Source organism: Mycena indigotica (genome assembly GCF_014461135.1).
Source record: "Mycena indigotica strain 171206Taipei chromosome Unknown Mind.scaff0005, whole genome shotgun sequence".
NCBI classification, from domain to species: domain Eukaryota; kingdom Fungi; phylum Basidiomycota; class Agaricomycetes; order Agaricales; family Mycenaceae; genus Mycena; species Mycena indigotica.
In genome coordinates, this window is record NW_023503004.1 from 3,462,979 (window position 1) to 3,480,278 (window position 17,300).

Sequence of the window (17,300 nt, forward strand, 5' to 3'; positions counted from 1 at the left end):
TCTGTCAGTTGCAGTGAGTTAAGCGCGTCAAAAATGTGCATGGATTACACTCACTGCCAGTCAACGCATCCACGCTGCAGTTGATCCAAGGAGTCATCGGAGGTTGTCCTTCTGCGACTCTGGAACTGCAGGGCCCGAAACGAATCGCAGACGCGTAAAGCGTCGTTGTGACGTGTAAAAAACGCATAGCCATGTTCTGTCTAGGGCGAGAATGATCTGACGGAAGAGAGTGGTGATTGCTGAAGGAGCTGTTCAGTAGCCCATCTCTGCCACAGATAGAGAAGGTCGCCAGAAATATCCGGAATTCTCTGGGAGTCGATGAGCGTTTCGGGTGGTTAAAACAGTGACAGTCGAACCTGAAGCCAGGAAATAACAATCTCAATCTCGGGGAGTACGCGCGAGTAGACGAATCGAGGATTGCTGAGTTGCTCAAGCAAAGCTACTGTTGGAATGGCGTTGTCCAGATGTTTTGTCCATCTGCGGCGCGTATATTGATATAATGCTCTTGGAGACCCAGATTGGTTAATGGTCTTGACTCTGAGGGAAATCACACACAAATTAATTCCTTCCAAGCCATCGAGGTGTTGGTCGATATAGCGTATGCATCCGCTGGCCAACTCAGCATGGTGTACTCCGAGATCGACCCAGAAATGACCCGCTCTGTTGAGGTCGGTCAAAAATTCGATGGTTGCAGCCTGCATAATGCGGGCACTGCGAGTGAGCGTTTGGGGTTGTGGGAGGTCGACAAGTGAACGCACGTTTCCAAGAACTTCAGATATCTCGCCAGGACTGATGCCAAGTAAGAGGGCGAGGTCATTCGGCGGAAGTGCAGCATAAAGGCACGCCAAAGGACCAAGCACATGCAAAACGGAGGAAGGATCCCCGACCAGACCGACACCGTTGGAAAGAATATGATGATATAGATGGTCTGTGGGTGAAAGATTGCTCTGACCTGCTGCGGCAACGACAACCTCCACAAGCCGTTCTGCAGGATTACCTCGAGGATCGTTGACGTATTTTACCACCGTCGAGGGGTAGAGAAACTGGCCACCAGATTTGTTGACCAATAACTCCACCACATCCGTAGACGGCCACGGCTCTGGAATTGTCGTCATCACCGGTGCATGGTAATGTCGAATAGAGGCAAATTCGCTACGAAGAAACGTGCGGACTTCTTCGTCTGAGGTAAACACGTCGAGTGGAATTGTCGTCGAGACTTTGCGAACCATGGTGCTGTCGAAAGCAGTTTGTATGGTCGTACTGACTCGGCTCGTGATAAAAAAGAACAGCGGTAGCTTGTGGACAACAACAAGTTGGGCGATTATGGCAAGAATACGTTGCTGCATATCATCGCCTTCACATGCATCAAGGCCATCGATGAGAACTAGCGTCGGGACGGGAGGGTGGTGGGTCGTTTGGAAGGGTTCAATTATTAGCTTCTCGGCTTGGACCTCGGGGGAATCGCTGAGAATTGTCGTGTCGTACTGGATGGCCCGAGATATGGGAATACGAAGGGCGGGAATAGCGTGGGCGAGTTTGTACGCCAACGTGAGGAATAATTTGCGACCATCACTGAGATCGCCTTTGTTGTACGAGAAGAAGAACGACGCGCCGAGTTGGCCAGTATGGGCACAATATTCAGCGACTGTTTGTGATATCGCGGTCTTTCCGGAGCCGCCTTCTCCATGAACCCACATGACACGCGGACCGCGTTGTGCATTCTTAGTCCAGGCTAAGATAATTTCAAACACGACTTTTCGCGTCTGGGGATGGCAACGCGGTGAAGGCTGGCGTTCCACCGAGTCATGAGCGGCGCCAATAACAATGGCACTATGAAGCAAGAAGAGGCCTAGCATTTTTTGTGAGCCTCCTTCATGACATATATCCTTTGAAAACTTGCCGTCGAATCCGTTATATTGCATAGGGGTAATTGGCAGGACTTGTTCGTCTGTTAGTGGGCTTCGAGTAAGAGGGGAGTGGTGGGCACTCATGATTGCTTCAAACAAGTCATGTTCAGAAGAATTTGTAGGAGTGGAAATGGCGGCTGATGTGAGTCGGTGGATGCAAGCAACCGTGCACTTTGGAGGCTGGGTGTGGCGATCAATCTAGTGACTAATTTGGACATGGACGTCGAGGAATCGGTGACGAAATGCAGGCGACTGAAGACTGATAGAGTCAGTGGGCGCTGTTGCGACGAGCTGCTATTGGACGTCGGGTTTCGTAAGCGCTCGCGAAACAAAAGTGTGATCCTGGCGCAGGCGCCGCAGGGAGAGTGATAAACAGCAGCGCGAGAATGTTGCTCATCGAGGCGTGACCAAAAGAGCGTAGGCAGGCACGTGCATCAAAACAGGCAGATCGTTATCAAACTTTGTCTCTGTCTCCACCAACTTGTGGAATAAAACAAGACTAGTATCGGCTCTTTGAGCACTGCGAAATTATCAACCGCCACTTGTTCTTCATTTCCGTACTGTGTTCTTTTTGCGGCTGTAGACCTCAATTCCTCAAACAAACTCCGACAACATCGATGTAGCTCCCGGCTAAAAAATGCAATTGGACTTCTGAAGGTTCTCGAATCATTGAATACAGCGACAAAGCCCGTTAATTCCGAAGTTATCGGTATCCTTTCTCTCACCACAATCGAAGGACCTAAACGGTTGAAGAATTCGAGGGCTGGAGTTTCCGAAGATAGACGCACATTGAATCGACGGCGCCTTTTCCTCTTAACTTCGCTCTGTACCTGGCTGTCAAAACTGCAAAACATCCGTGCAGATGACAATTCTTTAATTCATCACTCGCCTAATTCGCCCACAACATGGAACTTGCTGTCAAAATTCTCTAAGTACTGCCTTCAGAATCCAAGCGCGCATGCTTTGAGATGGGCCGATTGGCCTACTGTGCCGTGGTACCTTATCATCAACAACAAGTGAAGTGCTCTTTGCGTGGCTCTGGACCTCCATTCCTAGAAGCATTCAACACATTTTAATTGCCAGGCATCGACCATTTGATACCCTCTGTATCTCCTGAGCCATCCATTTAAGTATATCTCACTTGTATATCTTGTGGTAGAGCGTCGTGAGTCCATTTGAAGAGGCTTGAAGCGTGTGTTGATTGTGAATATTTGATAAGATAAGATAAGACTGTCACAGACACGTGCATCGTGACTCTTCTTTCCAACGCGACGATGGCCAAACATCCAGGTTATGAACCTCTCACACAGGAATTATCTTCCCTTCTCACAGGCTCTCCCCCACCCTTCATCTATGTCCATGATCCAATTTCTTCAGGGACAACGGCCGGCGTCATCAGCTCTGTTCTGAAAACTTGTGCATCCGCGCCGACTCCTCTTGATTTCGCCCACGTGAACGCGGTAGCATGCTTCCAGCCTCGGATTCTCTATGACACCGTCCTTAATCAACTCGCAAAGTGGCAACCCCGATGGTCCGATGGGTGTGTGGTTTGGGGTGGTGAAGAGGGCGAACGATGGAATCAGAACATAGATGGGTTTTTGCATGGGCTGAAGGCTGTGAACGACCATCTCAAAAAAACAAACAAAGTGGATGGCCAACTGGTCATATTTATCGAGAAAGCTGAGCGGTTGCAAGACAATATCCCAGAGCTTATCGTTCCACTTGCTCGTTTAGCTGAGTTGGTATGTACGCCTGAGACTCGAATGAAAAACTAATGATACTCCCTGAAGAGTCGCCTTAATCTCAGCGTTATCTTGCTGTCGGATGTTTCCTGGGAAGAGTTCCGACCGCCTTTCGGTGGGTCTCCAGATCCGTACTTTATGGATGTGGCCCCGCTAGACAAAAAAGGTCTGCAATGGTTCAGGTCACTGCTTTCAATGACCTTTGGCAGCGCATGTGGCAAGACTCAATTCTGTGTTTGATAAACTATGCGCTAAGAGCAGCCACACAAATGTCCCGACCATCTATCATCCCAGCTTACGGAACCTTTACAACAACTTCGCAGAGATTGTTGTGGACACATGCTATGTCTATGTTCAAGACCCCGCCGAAATCCAATATGTCGCTGCCGCCCGATGGCCTGGATTCGCCCAGCCCGTTCTCGATGCACACAACGATTCGGAGGATCCCGACACGCCTCTCGAGCCTCCATCCGAATATGTCCGGATGCGACTAATTCGACTTTTCAAGCCAAGTTTCAAGGCAGCGCTGGAAACACTCTACCCGCGCCATGACCATGCGCTCAATTGGGCTGCGTCCCATGCGCCTGAACCCAATTTGTTGTCAAAACCACCCTCCGAAACCAAGCCGCTTAGTGGAGAGTCCTCTAAATCGCCAAACGACGACCACATGGCGGACCTTCCTCGAATGGCCAAATTCCTCCTCATCGCAGCCTATCTAGCATCGACCAATCCGCAAATGTCCGATCTCCGTATGTTCGGTCGGGGCTTGGACGAGAAAAAACGCAAACGCCGCATTAATCGAGCTGCGCCCAAGTCAGGCATTGCAAAGGTTAGCACCGGTCTCGTGCTTTCGATCTCGGGTTGACCATTGTCTAGCTTCCGCAACGAGTTCTTGGACCAAATATATTTCCAGTCGAAAGACTACTTGCGATTTTGGGCGCTCTTCTTGAGGAAAACGATGCGGATCGGCGACCAGAAATGCCGCAGTATACCATTCCTGGTGAATACACCGATATGGAAACCTCGCGAGTTAACGTTTTCACTACGGTATATGATTCCCCTATCACCCTCAAACAAACTAGCTAATATCCTGTTCAGATTGTTGAACTTGCTGACTCAGGACTCCTCCAACGAGCCTCGTCCACCGACAAACTGGATGGTGCCACGTTCAAATGCGGAATAACCTACGACACCGCAGCCGAGCTATCATCACAACTCGACGTGCCCCTCAACGACTTGCTTTGGGATCCCGCATGATTCTTTATGTTCATTCATTCATTCGCACATCGACATCTATACCCAGTGGTATGCTCGATGCAGCTCCTGCTTTCTCCACACACATCCCTGCTGCCTATCAAAACTTGAGATGCATTGCCCTAACGATGAAGAGTCCTACCTTGGTTGCTCTTTGAAGGACTTGCAGGTACTCCGAAATAGTAGCCGTCGACCCCAATTTCATCAGTCCCGCAACCAAATAACCCGTGAAGCAATCGCCAGCCCCAGTTGTATCGAGTGGCGGTCCGCTGAGTTGAGCTGCTGGAACATGGACCGTTTCTGGAAACAAGCAAAACTTTGCGATGACCCCATCTGCACCGAGGGTACAGACAATGTTTGTGCTGGGTATACGTATGGAGAGAGTGAGTACCAGTGACTGCGCAGCTTTGTTTGGAGAGGTGGACTGCTGGGGAACCGCTAAATCGAGCATCGTACAAAGCTCTGATACTTCGCCCTCATTGACGATCAGCCATGTTAATTGGTTCCAAGGAAATGACTGGAGCTCGTTGCGAGTGGGCATTGGGGACGGGTTGAAGACGGTGGCGATGTTGGAGGATGCAGCTGAAGTAAGGAACTCGATTGTCGACTGAAGAGGCACTTCATTTTGGAATACCATGTGGGTGGTGTCTGAATGAATTTTTTGAGGCGAGATAGATGTGTAGTTGGCGCCTTTAAATAGGACTGCAGAGTATTGAGCCCATAGACATGAACGAGCATCGACTACGTACTGATACTATTTTCTCCGGCTGCATTCACTTGGATTATTGCTCGCCCAGTGTTTTCCTAAACCATCTCAGTTATGCGAAGCGGGTGATGGAAGGGTGCTCCTCACCTTGACCAGCAGCATCCCTTCCACATTGACTCCCGCCACCTTCAATTCGTCCTTCACCCACAATCCATCGGAGCCGACAGCCCCTACGAAATCAACGAGGCCACCAGCGCGCGCAATCGCGACAGATTGATTTGCGCCCTTCCCGCCTAATCGCTTCACGAGGTCATTCGAAGAAATCGTTTGTCCAGGCTGGACGAATTCCTGTACTTGGGTTCACATTCAGTGGGATTGCTCTGGCAGCGAATGGGAAGCCTGTAAATGCCTTGGAAGAACTCGTCGACGTCTGGAGTCCAGTTTGAGTGAGCTGAATGGAAGGTTGAATGGTACGAACTTATGGACCCTCGCACTAAACACCTTGGAGGCGGCATTCTCTAGTAAATTTTTCGCTCTCCAAATCGAGCTTTGCTCCCGCGAGACGGATGAAGAGGGATATGGACATGTGGTCATCTGAGAAATGGGTTCTTGATGAAGCTGGCCATCTTTAGCGCAATGAAGATGTTCTCCAAAATTCTCGCTGGCCAGCTTTACGACCCTCATCTCCGACAACTCGTTCCGAACCAATTGATCACGGTTTGCAGGAGCACTGGTCTCATCACCCATGTCGAAACTTTCACCGCAACCACCACCACAGTATTCGACGATGAGACAATCGACCTTCGCCATCTTACTCTCTGTCCTGGTTTCGTCGACGCACATGTTCACTGTACGTGACGGTTTATGGCCGCTTGCAGTATAGTCAATCTAAGCCAACAAGTCTTTCTCCATTCTTATGCAGAAACGTCATGGATAGACCAACTCACGAAGGAGAGTCTCGCTGAGCGGACCATTCGCGCTACCGTCCACGCGAATCGAACCCTCATGGCTGGGTACACCTCTGTACGGTGTGGTTGTCGTTGATCTATTGGCTAATGTTCTCAATCTCATCCTAAGAGACCTGGGAACTGAGGGAGCGGAGGATGCTGACATCGGGTTGAGGAAATCACTCTCAGGGCCGAATCCGCTCATCGCAGGCCCTCGGTATTTTACTGCAAATCGAGCCATTGTCTCGACGGGCAGCTATGGTCTGCCAAGTTGTTCACCTGTAACATACTTCAAATCAACATTAACTTAGGTCCCAAAGGCGCAGTGCGCGTCAATAAAGAAGGACTTGATGACGTGGTGGGCGCTGAGGCCGCCGATGGCCCAATGGAATGCATTCGCGTGGTTCGACGCCAGATTGGGGCAGGAGCGGATTGTATCAAGGTTTGGTTTTAATTGCTACTGAAATGACCACTTTTTCAAAAAAAAAATTATTGCCAGATATACGCAGACTACCCAGTCCGCTCTCGTCTTCTTGACGTGTCTCCCCGCATCGCAGGGAAAAGCATCCGCACCTTCAACTACGACGAGCTCAAGATTCTCATCAACACTGTCCACCAGTACAACCTCAAAATTGCCGCCCATGCAAAAACGGTACCCGTAATGCAAGACCTGCTTGAGCTAGGCATCGATTCCATTGAGCATGGCTCTGAGCTGCACACTTCGGTCGAAATAATCAACAAGCTGGCAAGCCCACTATGCCGGACGGTATGGGTGCCTACCCTGGCTGCCTACTATTCCATTGCCCAGCGGACAGGCGACTCGTCGGTATGGGATACGGTCAAAAAGTCCTTTCAAGCAGTGCTTGCTGCAGGACTGGGAAACGTTGCTATCGCCTGTGGAGGTGATACCGGTGTTTTTAATCATGGTGAGAATGCGCTCGAGATGGATCTTATGGTCCAGCTTGGGGCGCCTTGGGAGTGGGTTCTTCGTTGGGCCACACTGGGCGGCTGGGAATGTATCGGTGGAGTGTTGGAATCGGAGCCTGACGGTGGCGATAATGCCGTCCCATTTGGCTGGGTCAAAGAAGGATGGGCTGCTGATCTTGTTGGTCTTGAGGGCAACCTGGCGACAGATTTCTCAGCAACCATTCGTCGTGTCCAATTCGTCATGAAGAGAGGACGTGTCTACAAGCTCAGAGGCAAGCAAGTGCCTCTGTCATGATTTATGTTAGGGCTACAGCGAATGAGAATATTACAGGTTCCACACTACTACACTACATACGAATAACGACAGCATTAGATCCAGACCATGATAGCGAAAGAAAGAAACAGAGAGAGCATGATAGGTCATCGAGCGCGGAAATCGATACCTTCAAGCAAGCCAGAGTCCTCCATGAAATGGCTCCATCTTTCATCCAGCCGCGAGTCACGTGCTGCAAGACCAAGTTGTGCGAGCTCGGTATTGTGTGCTTGAAAAGCACTAGCTTGTTGTGGATGAGGATATGCGTGATCATGAGAGGGATATTGCTGGTGTAAAGAGTATTGTGGGTGATGATGTGGGGTAGGAGGCGGCTGCTGTAAATGTTGGCCTTCGTATCCATCGACTGGCCATGCGTAAGGCGCGGACGGAGTGGGGGGAATAGAGCGTGGGATTCTATTTCCATCAGAGTGATAGAGTTGCTGCTGGTGAGGTATTTGCTCCTGAATGGCAGAGTGTGGGGAGGAATGGTAGGCGTAAGAGTGAGCCGCATCAGGGGCATAGTCGCGTGCGCCCCAACGAGAATCGATGTTCACGTTGACAGTTGAGCGGTCGTGATGTTGATGTAAATCCGAGGACGAAGGCATTGAGTGAAGCCGCTGGCGAGGAGGAATGGGAGGCTCGACGGGATACTGGTGTTGTTGCGGTGAAACTCGATCCGATCGTCCGTAAAGCTGGTCGTCAGTGTGCATGGGAGGATTTGCTAGTTGACGACGAGAGGGGAATTTAACGGGAGACCCACGCTGGAGTTGACCAGAGACGAATCGCGTGTGTCCCGCGAATATCGTGAGCTCGTCGTCAAGCTCCTCTGTTTTGACCTGAACAGGTTGGCCACCTGGTCCAAGAACTCCTTGCATATTCCACAAAAGTCCGCCTTTATCATCTCCCCCCATCGGGTCATTTTGAGCAGCTACCAAAGCATGTCGTGCCTTCTCACTCAGTTTGGTGAGAATAGGCTGTCATCTTATCAATACGGTGACCGCAAGAAGACATGATCATAACGAACCAGAGCCTTCATAGCTCGACGGCTGTGAACCGCTGCCTTGGAGAACAGAATACACGCTTGTTCAAGCTCTGTCATTGCTGCATTCGCCAGTGGACTTCGAGGTCCTCGTGTTACAACGGTGCCAAACACAACCTACAAGTTCATAAACACCGATTTTGTGTGTAGATGTGGTATAAGCTCACCGCTGAACTGAACGCAAACGTCCACATCGTCCAAAACCTTGCGCAAGCGATTGGTGTAATTTCGAACTGATCGCGCACAGATTTAAGTATAGTAGCGCTGGCACGATAAGCAGCAAGAAATGAAGGTGCGTAGGCGCTCTTCAGGGGATTGACGGGTTGCTCAATAATCGCTTGAGCAAAAAAGCTGCGATGGATATATAGTAAAACTGCCGTATATGCGTGAGTTTTCCCCTTGATATGCAGCAAAAAGGTGACCGAACCTGTTTCTCTGATGTGTTCCAGGACACAACGCTGCAGACTCGCCCCAAGGTCGTCCGGGCTCACATCATCCAAAGGAGGTAACGGAAATTCTCGTACTTTCTTGTCCAACTCCATGATTGTCGAATAACCCGGTGCCTCTGCGGTCAGAGTGCGTGCTGTAACATCGGCGACGCACTCAGCGGCAAAGCGGAACTGCCATATCTCAACTGTTGTGTAATGGGTCATCGACAAGCCTTCGAGAAGCAAGAGCATAAGCCACGTACACGCCCCTTCCTTTGCCCTGGAACCTTCATATGTGGGGAACGAGCAGTCAATATATGCCAAAGAGAAGGATGGAGGTCGTCCGTTATTCAGACTCTGTGAGAATAATGAGTAACGCTACTTGGTGATTATTTGGACTGACCAGCCACACATCTGCGACGAACAGGTCCCAAAAAAGAATTCGTCGGCGTTGTACCATTTTCGGCGACAGTCCCCATCTAGCGCTGTCCCGATCTGCATGCACTGCGTAAGTGACATTCGAGAGAAAGAAGAAGTCAACGCACGCAGTCCTATGGTCTGGCTTAGATGAGCAGCAAGTGTTATTAAGCTCCAGGTCATTTCCATGCTGGTTTCAGCGTCCTCTTTGTAGTTGGGGGCAGTGGCCATGCCATAATATATGCTAAGAAGATGGAGTGCTTGTATGGTGACAATGCTCGGTTTTTCGAGTACGGGTTGCAGCGCCAGTGCTGCTCGAGCGATTTGGTGGAAATGCTCGCCCTCGGCACTGACGCGTTTCCGATATATCTCTTCTTCTTCGTCTGGCGGTAAATTCGTGGCGTTTTCTGACTGTGGCTGCACGAGAGCACCGGTGGCAAAAATCATGAACAAAAGTGCAAGATCATGAGGGCCAGTGTGGTCCTCAGGGTCACCCTCCTGGTCTTCATCACCTTCCAAGTCGTCGAAATCGTCACGTTCGCCAGTTGGGCCATACGAGCTATAAATTCCACACATCATGTCTTTAACTTGGCCACGGGTTACCCCGCGGAAAAGCCAGGCAAGTTGTGCGAAGTAGCTGTCGATCAAGAGACGACCATGGGCGCGAGGGGGGAGATGAGAAGTCACGAGGTCGCGGATGGCTGAAGGGGTGCCGAAGGGAGTTAATGGGAAGGCATTGGCGGAAAACAGAGCTAGCGCGGGAATTGAAGAGTCGCTCTTGATGGAATGAACGCGATTGTCTGAAGGAGAGTCTGGAGAGGATGCGTGGCTTGAGGGTGGAGAAAGGGAGTCGGAGGAACGGGAAAGGGACAGGGAAGAAGGAGAGGATGTAGGTGAAGGCGAACTTGCAATGAGCAGACTCTGTTGTGACCGATTATACCTTTTGCAGGTGGCGCCGGAAGAGCACGTACCTCTGAGCCTCCTGTTGGACCAAAAAACCTGGAAATACCGTGGTCGGATATGCTCAAGGTTCCAAAAGCGTCAATAACGTCCCCGTTCCCAGAAGTTCTGCTTGGGTTGTTGCTTTCCTCTTCAACAACACCGCGACGGGGTGTTGGAGGTTCGTCAGGAAGGGAAAAATCTTCGCTATCGACTAGGAGCGGGTGTATGGGTCTATCAGGACCTCCCTGAGCAGCGTGAAGGGTCGTTAAAGCATCCTCCAATGCCCGAATACGCTCTCCCATGCGAGCAATCTTGCGGTGAAGATGTTCGGTTGCCGCTAGAACGAAGCGAGTACCTTGGCCAGTAGCCAGTGCGCCATTTGGACAAAGGGCAGAGCAACCGCGACGAACACATGACTGGCAAGGAATTTGCTTGTCGCACTTAATCTTGAGGCTACCAACAAGGATAAGAGCGGAGGAGAGCGAGGCCAAGTAACTTGAACTTACCGCCGACATTCTGCACAACTTACCTCACCTAAAATCGCAATGAGATGGATTGAGGCGACTTGATAGCCACGCACCACGACTCCGTTTGACCTCGAGCTCACGAGCATGGGTGAGGCCACTACTGCCAATAAAATGAGGGGAGATGTAGTCTGAATCCTTTGATCGCTTCGGAGTTGTTTTTTGTTGCTTGGACTTGTCGACGGGCATGCCAGAGTAGAAACTCTCCGGAGCCAAAGTGTTGTCGTGGTCGTTTGGGAGAACAGAGTTTTGTAGGAAACGGACTTCCCACGGATCGCAATCTCGTGGGTACTAAATCGGGCTCATTGATTCTGCCTCAAACTGTGGCCGGCTGCGGATAGCATCAAGCGCATCAACACGCCAAGTAATTGGATTCACTTCATCCTCAAAGAAAAAAAACTCTGAGCGCCATTTTTGTTATCCTACCCGCCTCACTTGCTACCTTCTAGTAGGACATACCAGTAGTAAAAGCCCCCACCCCGATTTTTTTGTGCTTACATAGGTCGACGAAAACGTCAATGGTTTCGACTCGAATTGCGTCCAAAGGTTGTAGCATCGGAGGAGCACGTATAAATCCGGCGCCAACCACCAGCCACCCAATGTTTAAATCCCGTTCACACGGTTAAACGGCTTGTTGCCTGGCAATGCTAGCGCTGCAATTAAAATATGCGCCAGTTTCCCCCCAGTTCTTAGGTTTGCCGTCGGTGTGAACGTCAGATTGACTAAGAACACCTTGGATGAACATGACAAAATCATAGTTATTACGGTTAAACTGCCTCAAGAGTCTGGGTTTCTAATCCAGCTATTAACGTGGGTAGGGAGGACTTGATCAATCTGCACAACGGAAACGAAGTTGATGACAGATTCTCGATTCAAGGCAACCTAATCAAAAAAAAGTCCACCGTTGATTGAGATCTATAGGCAGATAAGTTCAAGACACAGTAAACGGACTTTGCGTACGCTTTGGCCTGGTCATGGCATCAATATTTAGCTAGAATTGAACTGAACGCATCTCCTACCGGTAATGAAACGTGATTCATCTGAAGCAAGGTACGAAACAAGGCCTGCGATATCTTGCGGTTCACTGGGTATTGAAGCTGAGCAGACAACGAGCAACGCAAACGAGGTCATACCCAACTATACCGAGTGGCGACAGACTTTTGAACTATAGTTGACTGCATTAGACGGGCAATATCGAACTATTAGCCTACATGGCCAATGATAGCATCCGCTTGCTCAAAACCGCCAGTGACTATGGTTTCCCTGTGAACATACTCACAGAGTTGGACCAAGACGTACGCATTGTAGTGTTGATGGCGCCGGGCGCGTATGCATTGACTGTAATGCCACTCGGTCCAAATTCCTGTGCTATAACAACATAAGTATTAACCTTCGCGGTTCGAATGAACCTACCGGCGGCCTGAGTGAGAGCCCTGATAGCAGCTTTAGACGCGGAGTAGACAGCTTGAGTAGCGATAGCTGATAGCAGGTTCGGAGGTCATCGATTTGGCGCCGCACACAACTCACCCTTTTTACCGGCAACTGAGGAAGCACCAATGATGCGTCCACCGCCCCCTTGCTTGATCATTTGTTGTCCAGCGTACTTGTAGCAGAGGAAAGTGCTGCGAGCGTTAATATTCATGACACGGTCGAAAGTTTCGCCATCAACTGGGCACTTGTTAGAAGAGCGGATTGTAGGGAACTATAGACGAAGGCACCAGTTGCGAAGCCCCCACCAGCTGGGCCAGCTATCCCAGCATTGGCGACGAAGACATTGACCCCGCCGTGATGTTCAATGACGTGGTCTAGGATTTTCTTCACCTCTTCTTCTTGAGAAACATCTGCTAAAACCGTCGTAGCCTTGCGACCTTTGCTTTCTATCTCCTTAGCGAGTGATTCAAGATTCTGCTGGTTATTTGCTATGTCGTTTATGGCCAAGTCATAGCCGTCCTCAGCCAGTCTGAGTGCAATTGCCCTCCCAATCCCTTGTGCTACAGGCGAGCATTCAGAGATTGGTTGTCGATTTACCGAGAGGCATACCTGATCCAGTGACAACAGCGACTCCTTTTGACGACATGGTAGTGTTGAAGAGGCCTGAGGTTGAGCGGATATCATCCATATATTCTCAGGAGATTTGACGGGAACATTGCGGGTATCATCGTCGGTCAAAAGACGGCGCAAGCAAAGAGAAGCAAAGTGGTCGTTGATGGAGAAAGGCGCGCGATCACGTGCAGTGTTTGACCCTGGACTCCGGACCGGGCTTCCGCAGCATGTACAGAACGTATTTCACAGAAATACCAACAGTGATACAGAGATGCGTGAGGGGTGTGGAAGGGAAGATTAGTGAATAAAAGACGTGACTGAAAGCAAGAAATGAGCGTGGATGGAGTAGAGTTATAGAAAGCATGAAGGACTGGTGGTATGGACGGAAGATGCTGGTATGTGACTATTTGATACAGAAGGGGAGGGTTCATGAGAGCATGAGTTCATGCAACGGGTACGGGCACACGTTTAATTTTGTGCGGGTAGCCTTGTGAAGAGCGACGGTTGATGGCGATGGTACTCGTAGCATCACCTTCAGTATCACCCTCATAGCGGTCAGAGTCAACCGATCCGCGTTCTGAGGGCGACGGGGGATGGAAAAGGTAAGCCTCTTCGCGCTCGGCGATTATGCTCAGCTTCTTTTCAGTGGGAATACGCGAAGGCAGCAAAAGAGAGTCGCGGGCATGGCGAATTCGCCGTTGGGGAATAAGGATAGGAAGGTCTTCTTCCGAACTTGACGAAAGTGGGGAGTCGTCTGGGCTCGTATCATCCGGGAAAACCATATGCAACGGAACACCGTCTCCAAGAGTGCGACGAAGTTTGTCCATCTTTTGGCGTCGCATGCTATTTGCCGAAGGCAACACAGCAAATGGGGATGTGTGCTGAGATGTAACTGGTATTCTCGACGCAGGAATGGTGTAGCTCGTATGAGGCGACTGCAAAGAGTAGGCTGGCGGAGGCGAGTAAGACTCGGCAGGAGGTGACTGTGGAATGGATTCCAGTTTTGACGAGTTATCCACCTTGATGCGCAGAAATGGCCTCTCTGTTTGTGGACGAGGCCAAGATTCGTTTATTTGTACCGACTTTCCAGAGTCGACACTGCGTCGCGACCGGTCAGAAGCTGACGAAGGAGGCCGTTTGATGTAGGACGGGGTATCGTAATCAGACGAGAAGAGGGTGTCGGAGGAAGGATATCGAACGAGGGCATCATCATCAGAGTACATCGAGGAGAGCTGCACATGCAGGGGTACGGCAAGTCTTTGGAGGTTGAGAGGGACTAAGTGACAAATGAGCAAAAAAGATGCAAGTGTAAACAGATAGAACAAGACGGACGCTGCAATGGCATCTCTTCCTTCTCTTCAAGCAAAGCCGGAGTCGTGCCTAAAATACGGCCTAACTTTTGGGTCGTGCGGAGCAATTGACTGCGTTGCTGGTTTGAGAGTGCATTAGTGGTAGGAGGGCAGCTGATGTGGGATGTGTAAGCCATGAAAAGAGGGAATGAGCGACCGCGTACAAATCATGGTAGGATTTGGCTGAGTCTTATAGAGAGCAGAACAAAAGAGACAATAAGGTGAAGTGAGTGTCGCAGACCACTTCAAACAATTAGACAGTGTTTCCTTTTCGAGCTGATGAGCTCGCTTGAGCTCGGATCAATTAAGCCTTTCGGTATGGCCACCGCGGCCCGCTTATGCCGGAATCAGGCCCTTCTGGACGAAGTTCAGAGTTGAAGTCGTTTCACAAAATCTATGCGTGCAATAACCTGAATCACTTTTAAAGTGTAAGTACTGGCAAGAGGCTCTTTGGTCTACTCGAGTATATGATGATATCGTGGAGGAAATTGTTGGGTTTGTTGGCCCTGGTTATCATAGGCGCTTGCCAATCCTAGTATTGCAGACTGACAACAAACGCGGGGGAGTCAGATCAAGGATGGGTGACCCGGGAGATCTACGATACTGAGCATTCAGCCATTCGTCGTGCTTTGTGATGGCCGATTTGTCGGTAAGAGGAAGTCATTCCATAGTCTCCATACATCTGAAAAGAAGCGGAAGAAGAAGACGAAATGTGAGATGATTCTGCTTGTAGAATTAGCAGCGACATACGTCGAGCAGCACAGAAGGAGAGCGCTGTTGAGAGAGTTGCGCTATGTACCAGTATGCAACTTTAAGATGTGTCCTGGCTGATTCAAATTATTGACTTGAGTGCACAGGAGTGCACCCGAGATCTGGGACTTGGAGGCTTGACGAGTCCACTTGAGAATGTATCAAGACGGCGGAAGGTAACGCAGGTAGAGACAACGATTGGAGAGAGTTCTGTCCGAGACGTTGTTCTGAAATTGTCAAGTCCGAGTCACGTGTATATCGATTTTTCCTAGTCAACCAAACCGAATTTTATCCGATCTGTTTTTGCGCCTACGGGTGGTACAGTGAAAGCACGTCACTAACCGCTATTGTTGAACCGAACATTTGGGGATGGATAGTAATTTCACGACGGTGCTAGCTCGGCAAAAGCCAACTGGCTTTTGGGTCTAATGGCCATGGTTCGGCTCTAATAAAGCTCTTTCGTTTTCCTCTCCCTCTCATGGCTGCCGAGAGTCCTCTGAAGAGCAAAGGGATTGCGATTGTAACAGGCGCAGGTGAAAAGGTTTCTCTTAGCATCACAATTTTGGGCGTTGACGTCGAGTTCAGGGCAAGGCATTGGCCGAGTGATTGCACTTCGCCTCGCGAACGATGGCTTCACCGTTGTCGCGAATGACATTACAGCGAACGCCTCGAAACTAGACGGCCTAATCCAAGAAATCAACAGCTTGGGTGGCAGTTCATGGAGCTGTATTGCGAATATATCGGTCGAGGAGGACGTCCAAAAGATGGTAGCAGAAGCTGTTTCGCATTTTCCAGGCGAGAAGCTGACTGTAGTGCGTGTTCGAAGCACATTTCTACAAAGGGTTAATCTTCCACCATAGATGGTAGCAAACGCCGGAATCGCGCGCTACGACACTATATTCGATTGTGAGTCGATCAGATCAAGCTTTGGGCTCCGCAAAACCTATTATTTCAGTGTCCGCTGCCGATTTCGATGCGGTTATGACGGTCAATGCACGCGGTTGCTTCTTGTGTTACAAGTATGCAGCACAGCAAATGATACAACAGAATTCTGGTGGGCGTATCATTGGAGCTTCGTCGATGTGTGGCAAGAAAGGTATCATCCGCTCTCATGCATGAAAACACAACACTTAAATTCTTTAGGGTATGAAGGCTTGAGTGCTTATTGTGCCTCCAAGTTCGCCATCCGAGGGCTCACACAAGCGGCTGGTATTTCCAACGGTTTTCGGTCTGGAGGCATACTCACCAGACCACGAAAGCATTGGAACTAGGGAAGCACCAAATCACTGTGAGTCATGCCGGTTTTGTTGACGCCTCTGACGTTGAATCTCAGGTCAACGCTTATGCACCTGGTGCTATCGAAACATCAATGCGTTCGTTGTTGATATCTGACCATGCGATGTGCCAATACTTGTTTCTCTAGTGGACCAGCTCGCATCATGGTCAACTACTGCCTCAGGCGGCGCGCCGCAAAACTATTTTGACACCGTTGGTGGCATTAGCCTGCTACATACCCCCATGGGCTGATCCTTCCAAAAGCTCAAAGCACGGACTCCTCTCGGCATCATAGGGTCAGTCGCTGTCTGACTACATGCTTATACTCTCAACCAATGATTGTCTGCAGAGACCCAACAGATGTTGCTAACGTCGTGGCATTCCTCGCGTCTGAGGAGTCTCGATTTATCACCGGTACGTAGATTGTTTTGCTGTCTGGGTCAAGCCACTAATTGGTCGTCATCCAGGTCAAACTGTGCGATGCTAAATTTAGTTGCCAATGACTTGAACTGAATATGTGCAGATCTCTGTCAATGGAGGGACATTCTTTGACTGAGGCGGTCCTTACATATATTGACTGTCAAGGTCCTCTTCAGCTGCAATAAAACTCCGTTATCAGATATGCTGGCCCACCCATCGCGCTCTCATCTGCACCATAATGACACTTACCTCAGCGAATATTGACATCATTAGACGTTCAGGTTCCTCAAATGAACACCAGTCGGTGACCGCCAGAC

The 17,300-nt window shown here is 49.9% G+C and overlaps 8 protein-coding genes across 8 annotated transcripts; 3 read left to right on the top strand and 5 right to left on the bottom strand.

Annotated features, from left to right (window-relative positions):
• Positions 1-200: 200 nt before the first annotated feature.
• On the bottom strand, positions 201-1,991 carry MIND_00615200 (NACHT domain-containing protein; the record flags this gene model as incomplete). Its single annotated transcript, XM_037362904.1, has 6 exons — positions 201-308; positions 357-504; positions 556-695; positions 759-1,849; positions 1,901-1,939; positions 1,988-1,991. The coding sequence occupies 6 exons, from the start codon at positions 1,989-1,991 to the stop codon at positions 201-203; spliced, it is 1,530 nt and encodes a 509-aa protein (XP_037220825.1).
• A 1,184-nt stretch (positions 1,992-3,175) lies between these two features.
• MIND_00615300 (uncharacterized protein) lies at positions 3,176-4,906 on the top strand (the record flags this gene model as incomplete). Its single annotated transcript, XM_037362905.1, has 5 exons — positions 3,176-3,649; positions 3,698-3,815; positions 3,859-4,478; positions 4,526-4,696; positions 4,748-4,906. Exons 1-5 carry the CDS (start codon positions 3,182-3,184, stop codon positions 4,904-4,906), a joined length of 1,536 nt encoding a protein of 511 aa, XP_037220826.1. The 5' UTR covers positions 3,176-3,181.
• Positions 4,907-4,916: 10 nt separating this feature from the next.
• On the bottom strand, positions 4,917-6,124 carry MIND_00615400 (Ribokinase; the record flags this gene model as incomplete). The annotated part of the gene is made up of 6 exons (XM_037362906.1): positions 4,917-5,000; positions 5,046-5,605; positions 5,653-5,707; positions 5,757-5,962; positions 6,019-6,039; positions 6,088-6,124. 6 exons carry the CDS (start codon positions 6,122-6,124, stop codon positions 4,917-4,919), a joined length of 963 nt encoding a protein of 320 aa, XP_037220827.1.
• A 97-nt stretch (positions 6,125-6,221) lies between these two features.
• On the top strand, positions 6,222-7,778 carry MIND_00615500 (Amidohydro-rel domain-containing protein; the record flags this gene model as incomplete). Its single annotated transcript, XM_037362907.1, has 5 exons — positions 6,222-6,459; positions 6,511-6,637; positions 6,687-6,817; positions 6,868-6,998; positions 7,056-7,778. The coding sequence occupies 5 exons, from the start codon at positions 6,222-6,224 to the stop codon at positions 7,776-7,778; spliced, it is 1,350 nt and encodes a 449-aa protein (XP_037220828.1).
• A 125-nt stretch (positions 7,779-7,903) lies between these two features.
• On the bottom strand, positions 7,904-11,335 carry MIND_00615600 (Zn(2)-C6 fungal-type domain-containing protein; the record flags this gene model as incomplete). Its single annotated transcript, XM_037362908.1, has 9 exons — positions 7,904-8,770; positions 8,821-8,952; positions 9,003-9,469; positions 9,527-9,620; positions 9,667-9,758; positions 9,809-10,601; positions 10,652-11,075; positions 11,129-11,156; positions 11,203-11,335. The coding sequence occupies 9 exons, from the start codon at positions 11,333-11,335 to the stop codon at positions 7,904-7,906; spliced, it is 3,030 nt and encodes a 1,009-aa protein (XP_037220829.1).
• Positions 11,336-12,028: 693 nt separating this feature from the next.
• MIND_00615700 (NAD(P)-binding protein) lies at positions 12,029-13,265 on the bottom strand (the record flags this gene model as incomplete). Its single annotated transcript, XM_037362909.1, has 10 exons — positions 12,029-12,061; positions 12,107-12,114; positions 12,166-12,230; positions 12,280-12,311; positions 12,358-12,398; positions 12,446-12,514; positions 12,560-12,625; positions 12,674-12,814; positions 12,865-13,137; positions 13,187-13,265. 10 exons carry the CDS (start codon positions 13,263-13,265, stop codon positions 12,029-12,031), a joined length of 807 nt encoding a protein of 268 aa, XP_037220830.1.
• A 367-nt stretch (positions 13,266-13,632) lies between these two features.
• Positions 13,633-14,675, bottom strand: MIND_00615800 (uncharacterized protein; the record flags this gene model as incomplete). Its single annotated transcript, XM_037362910.1, has 2 exons — positions 13,633-14,465; positions 14,522-14,675. 2 exons carry the CDS (start codon positions 14,673-14,675, stop codon positions 13,633-13,635), a joined length of 987 nt encoding a protein of 328 aa, XP_037220831.1.
• A 1,091-nt stretch (positions 14,676-15,766) lies between these two features.
• MIND_00615900 (uncharacterized protein) lies at positions 15,767-17,119 on the top strand (the record flags this gene model as incomplete). Its single annotated transcript, XM_037362911.1, has 12 exons — positions 15,767-15,821; positions 15,874-16,100; positions 16,149-16,194; positions 16,244-16,384; positions 16,432-16,497; positions 16,548-16,576; positions 16,622-16,661; positions 16,712-16,776; positions 16,828-16,859; positions 16,913-16,977; positions 17,031-17,038; positions 17,087-17,119. 12 exons carry the CDS (start codon positions 15,767-15,769, stop codon positions 17,117-17,119), a joined length of 807 nt encoding a protein of 268 aa, XP_037220832.1.
• Positions 17,120-17,300: the final 181 nt, after the last annotated feature.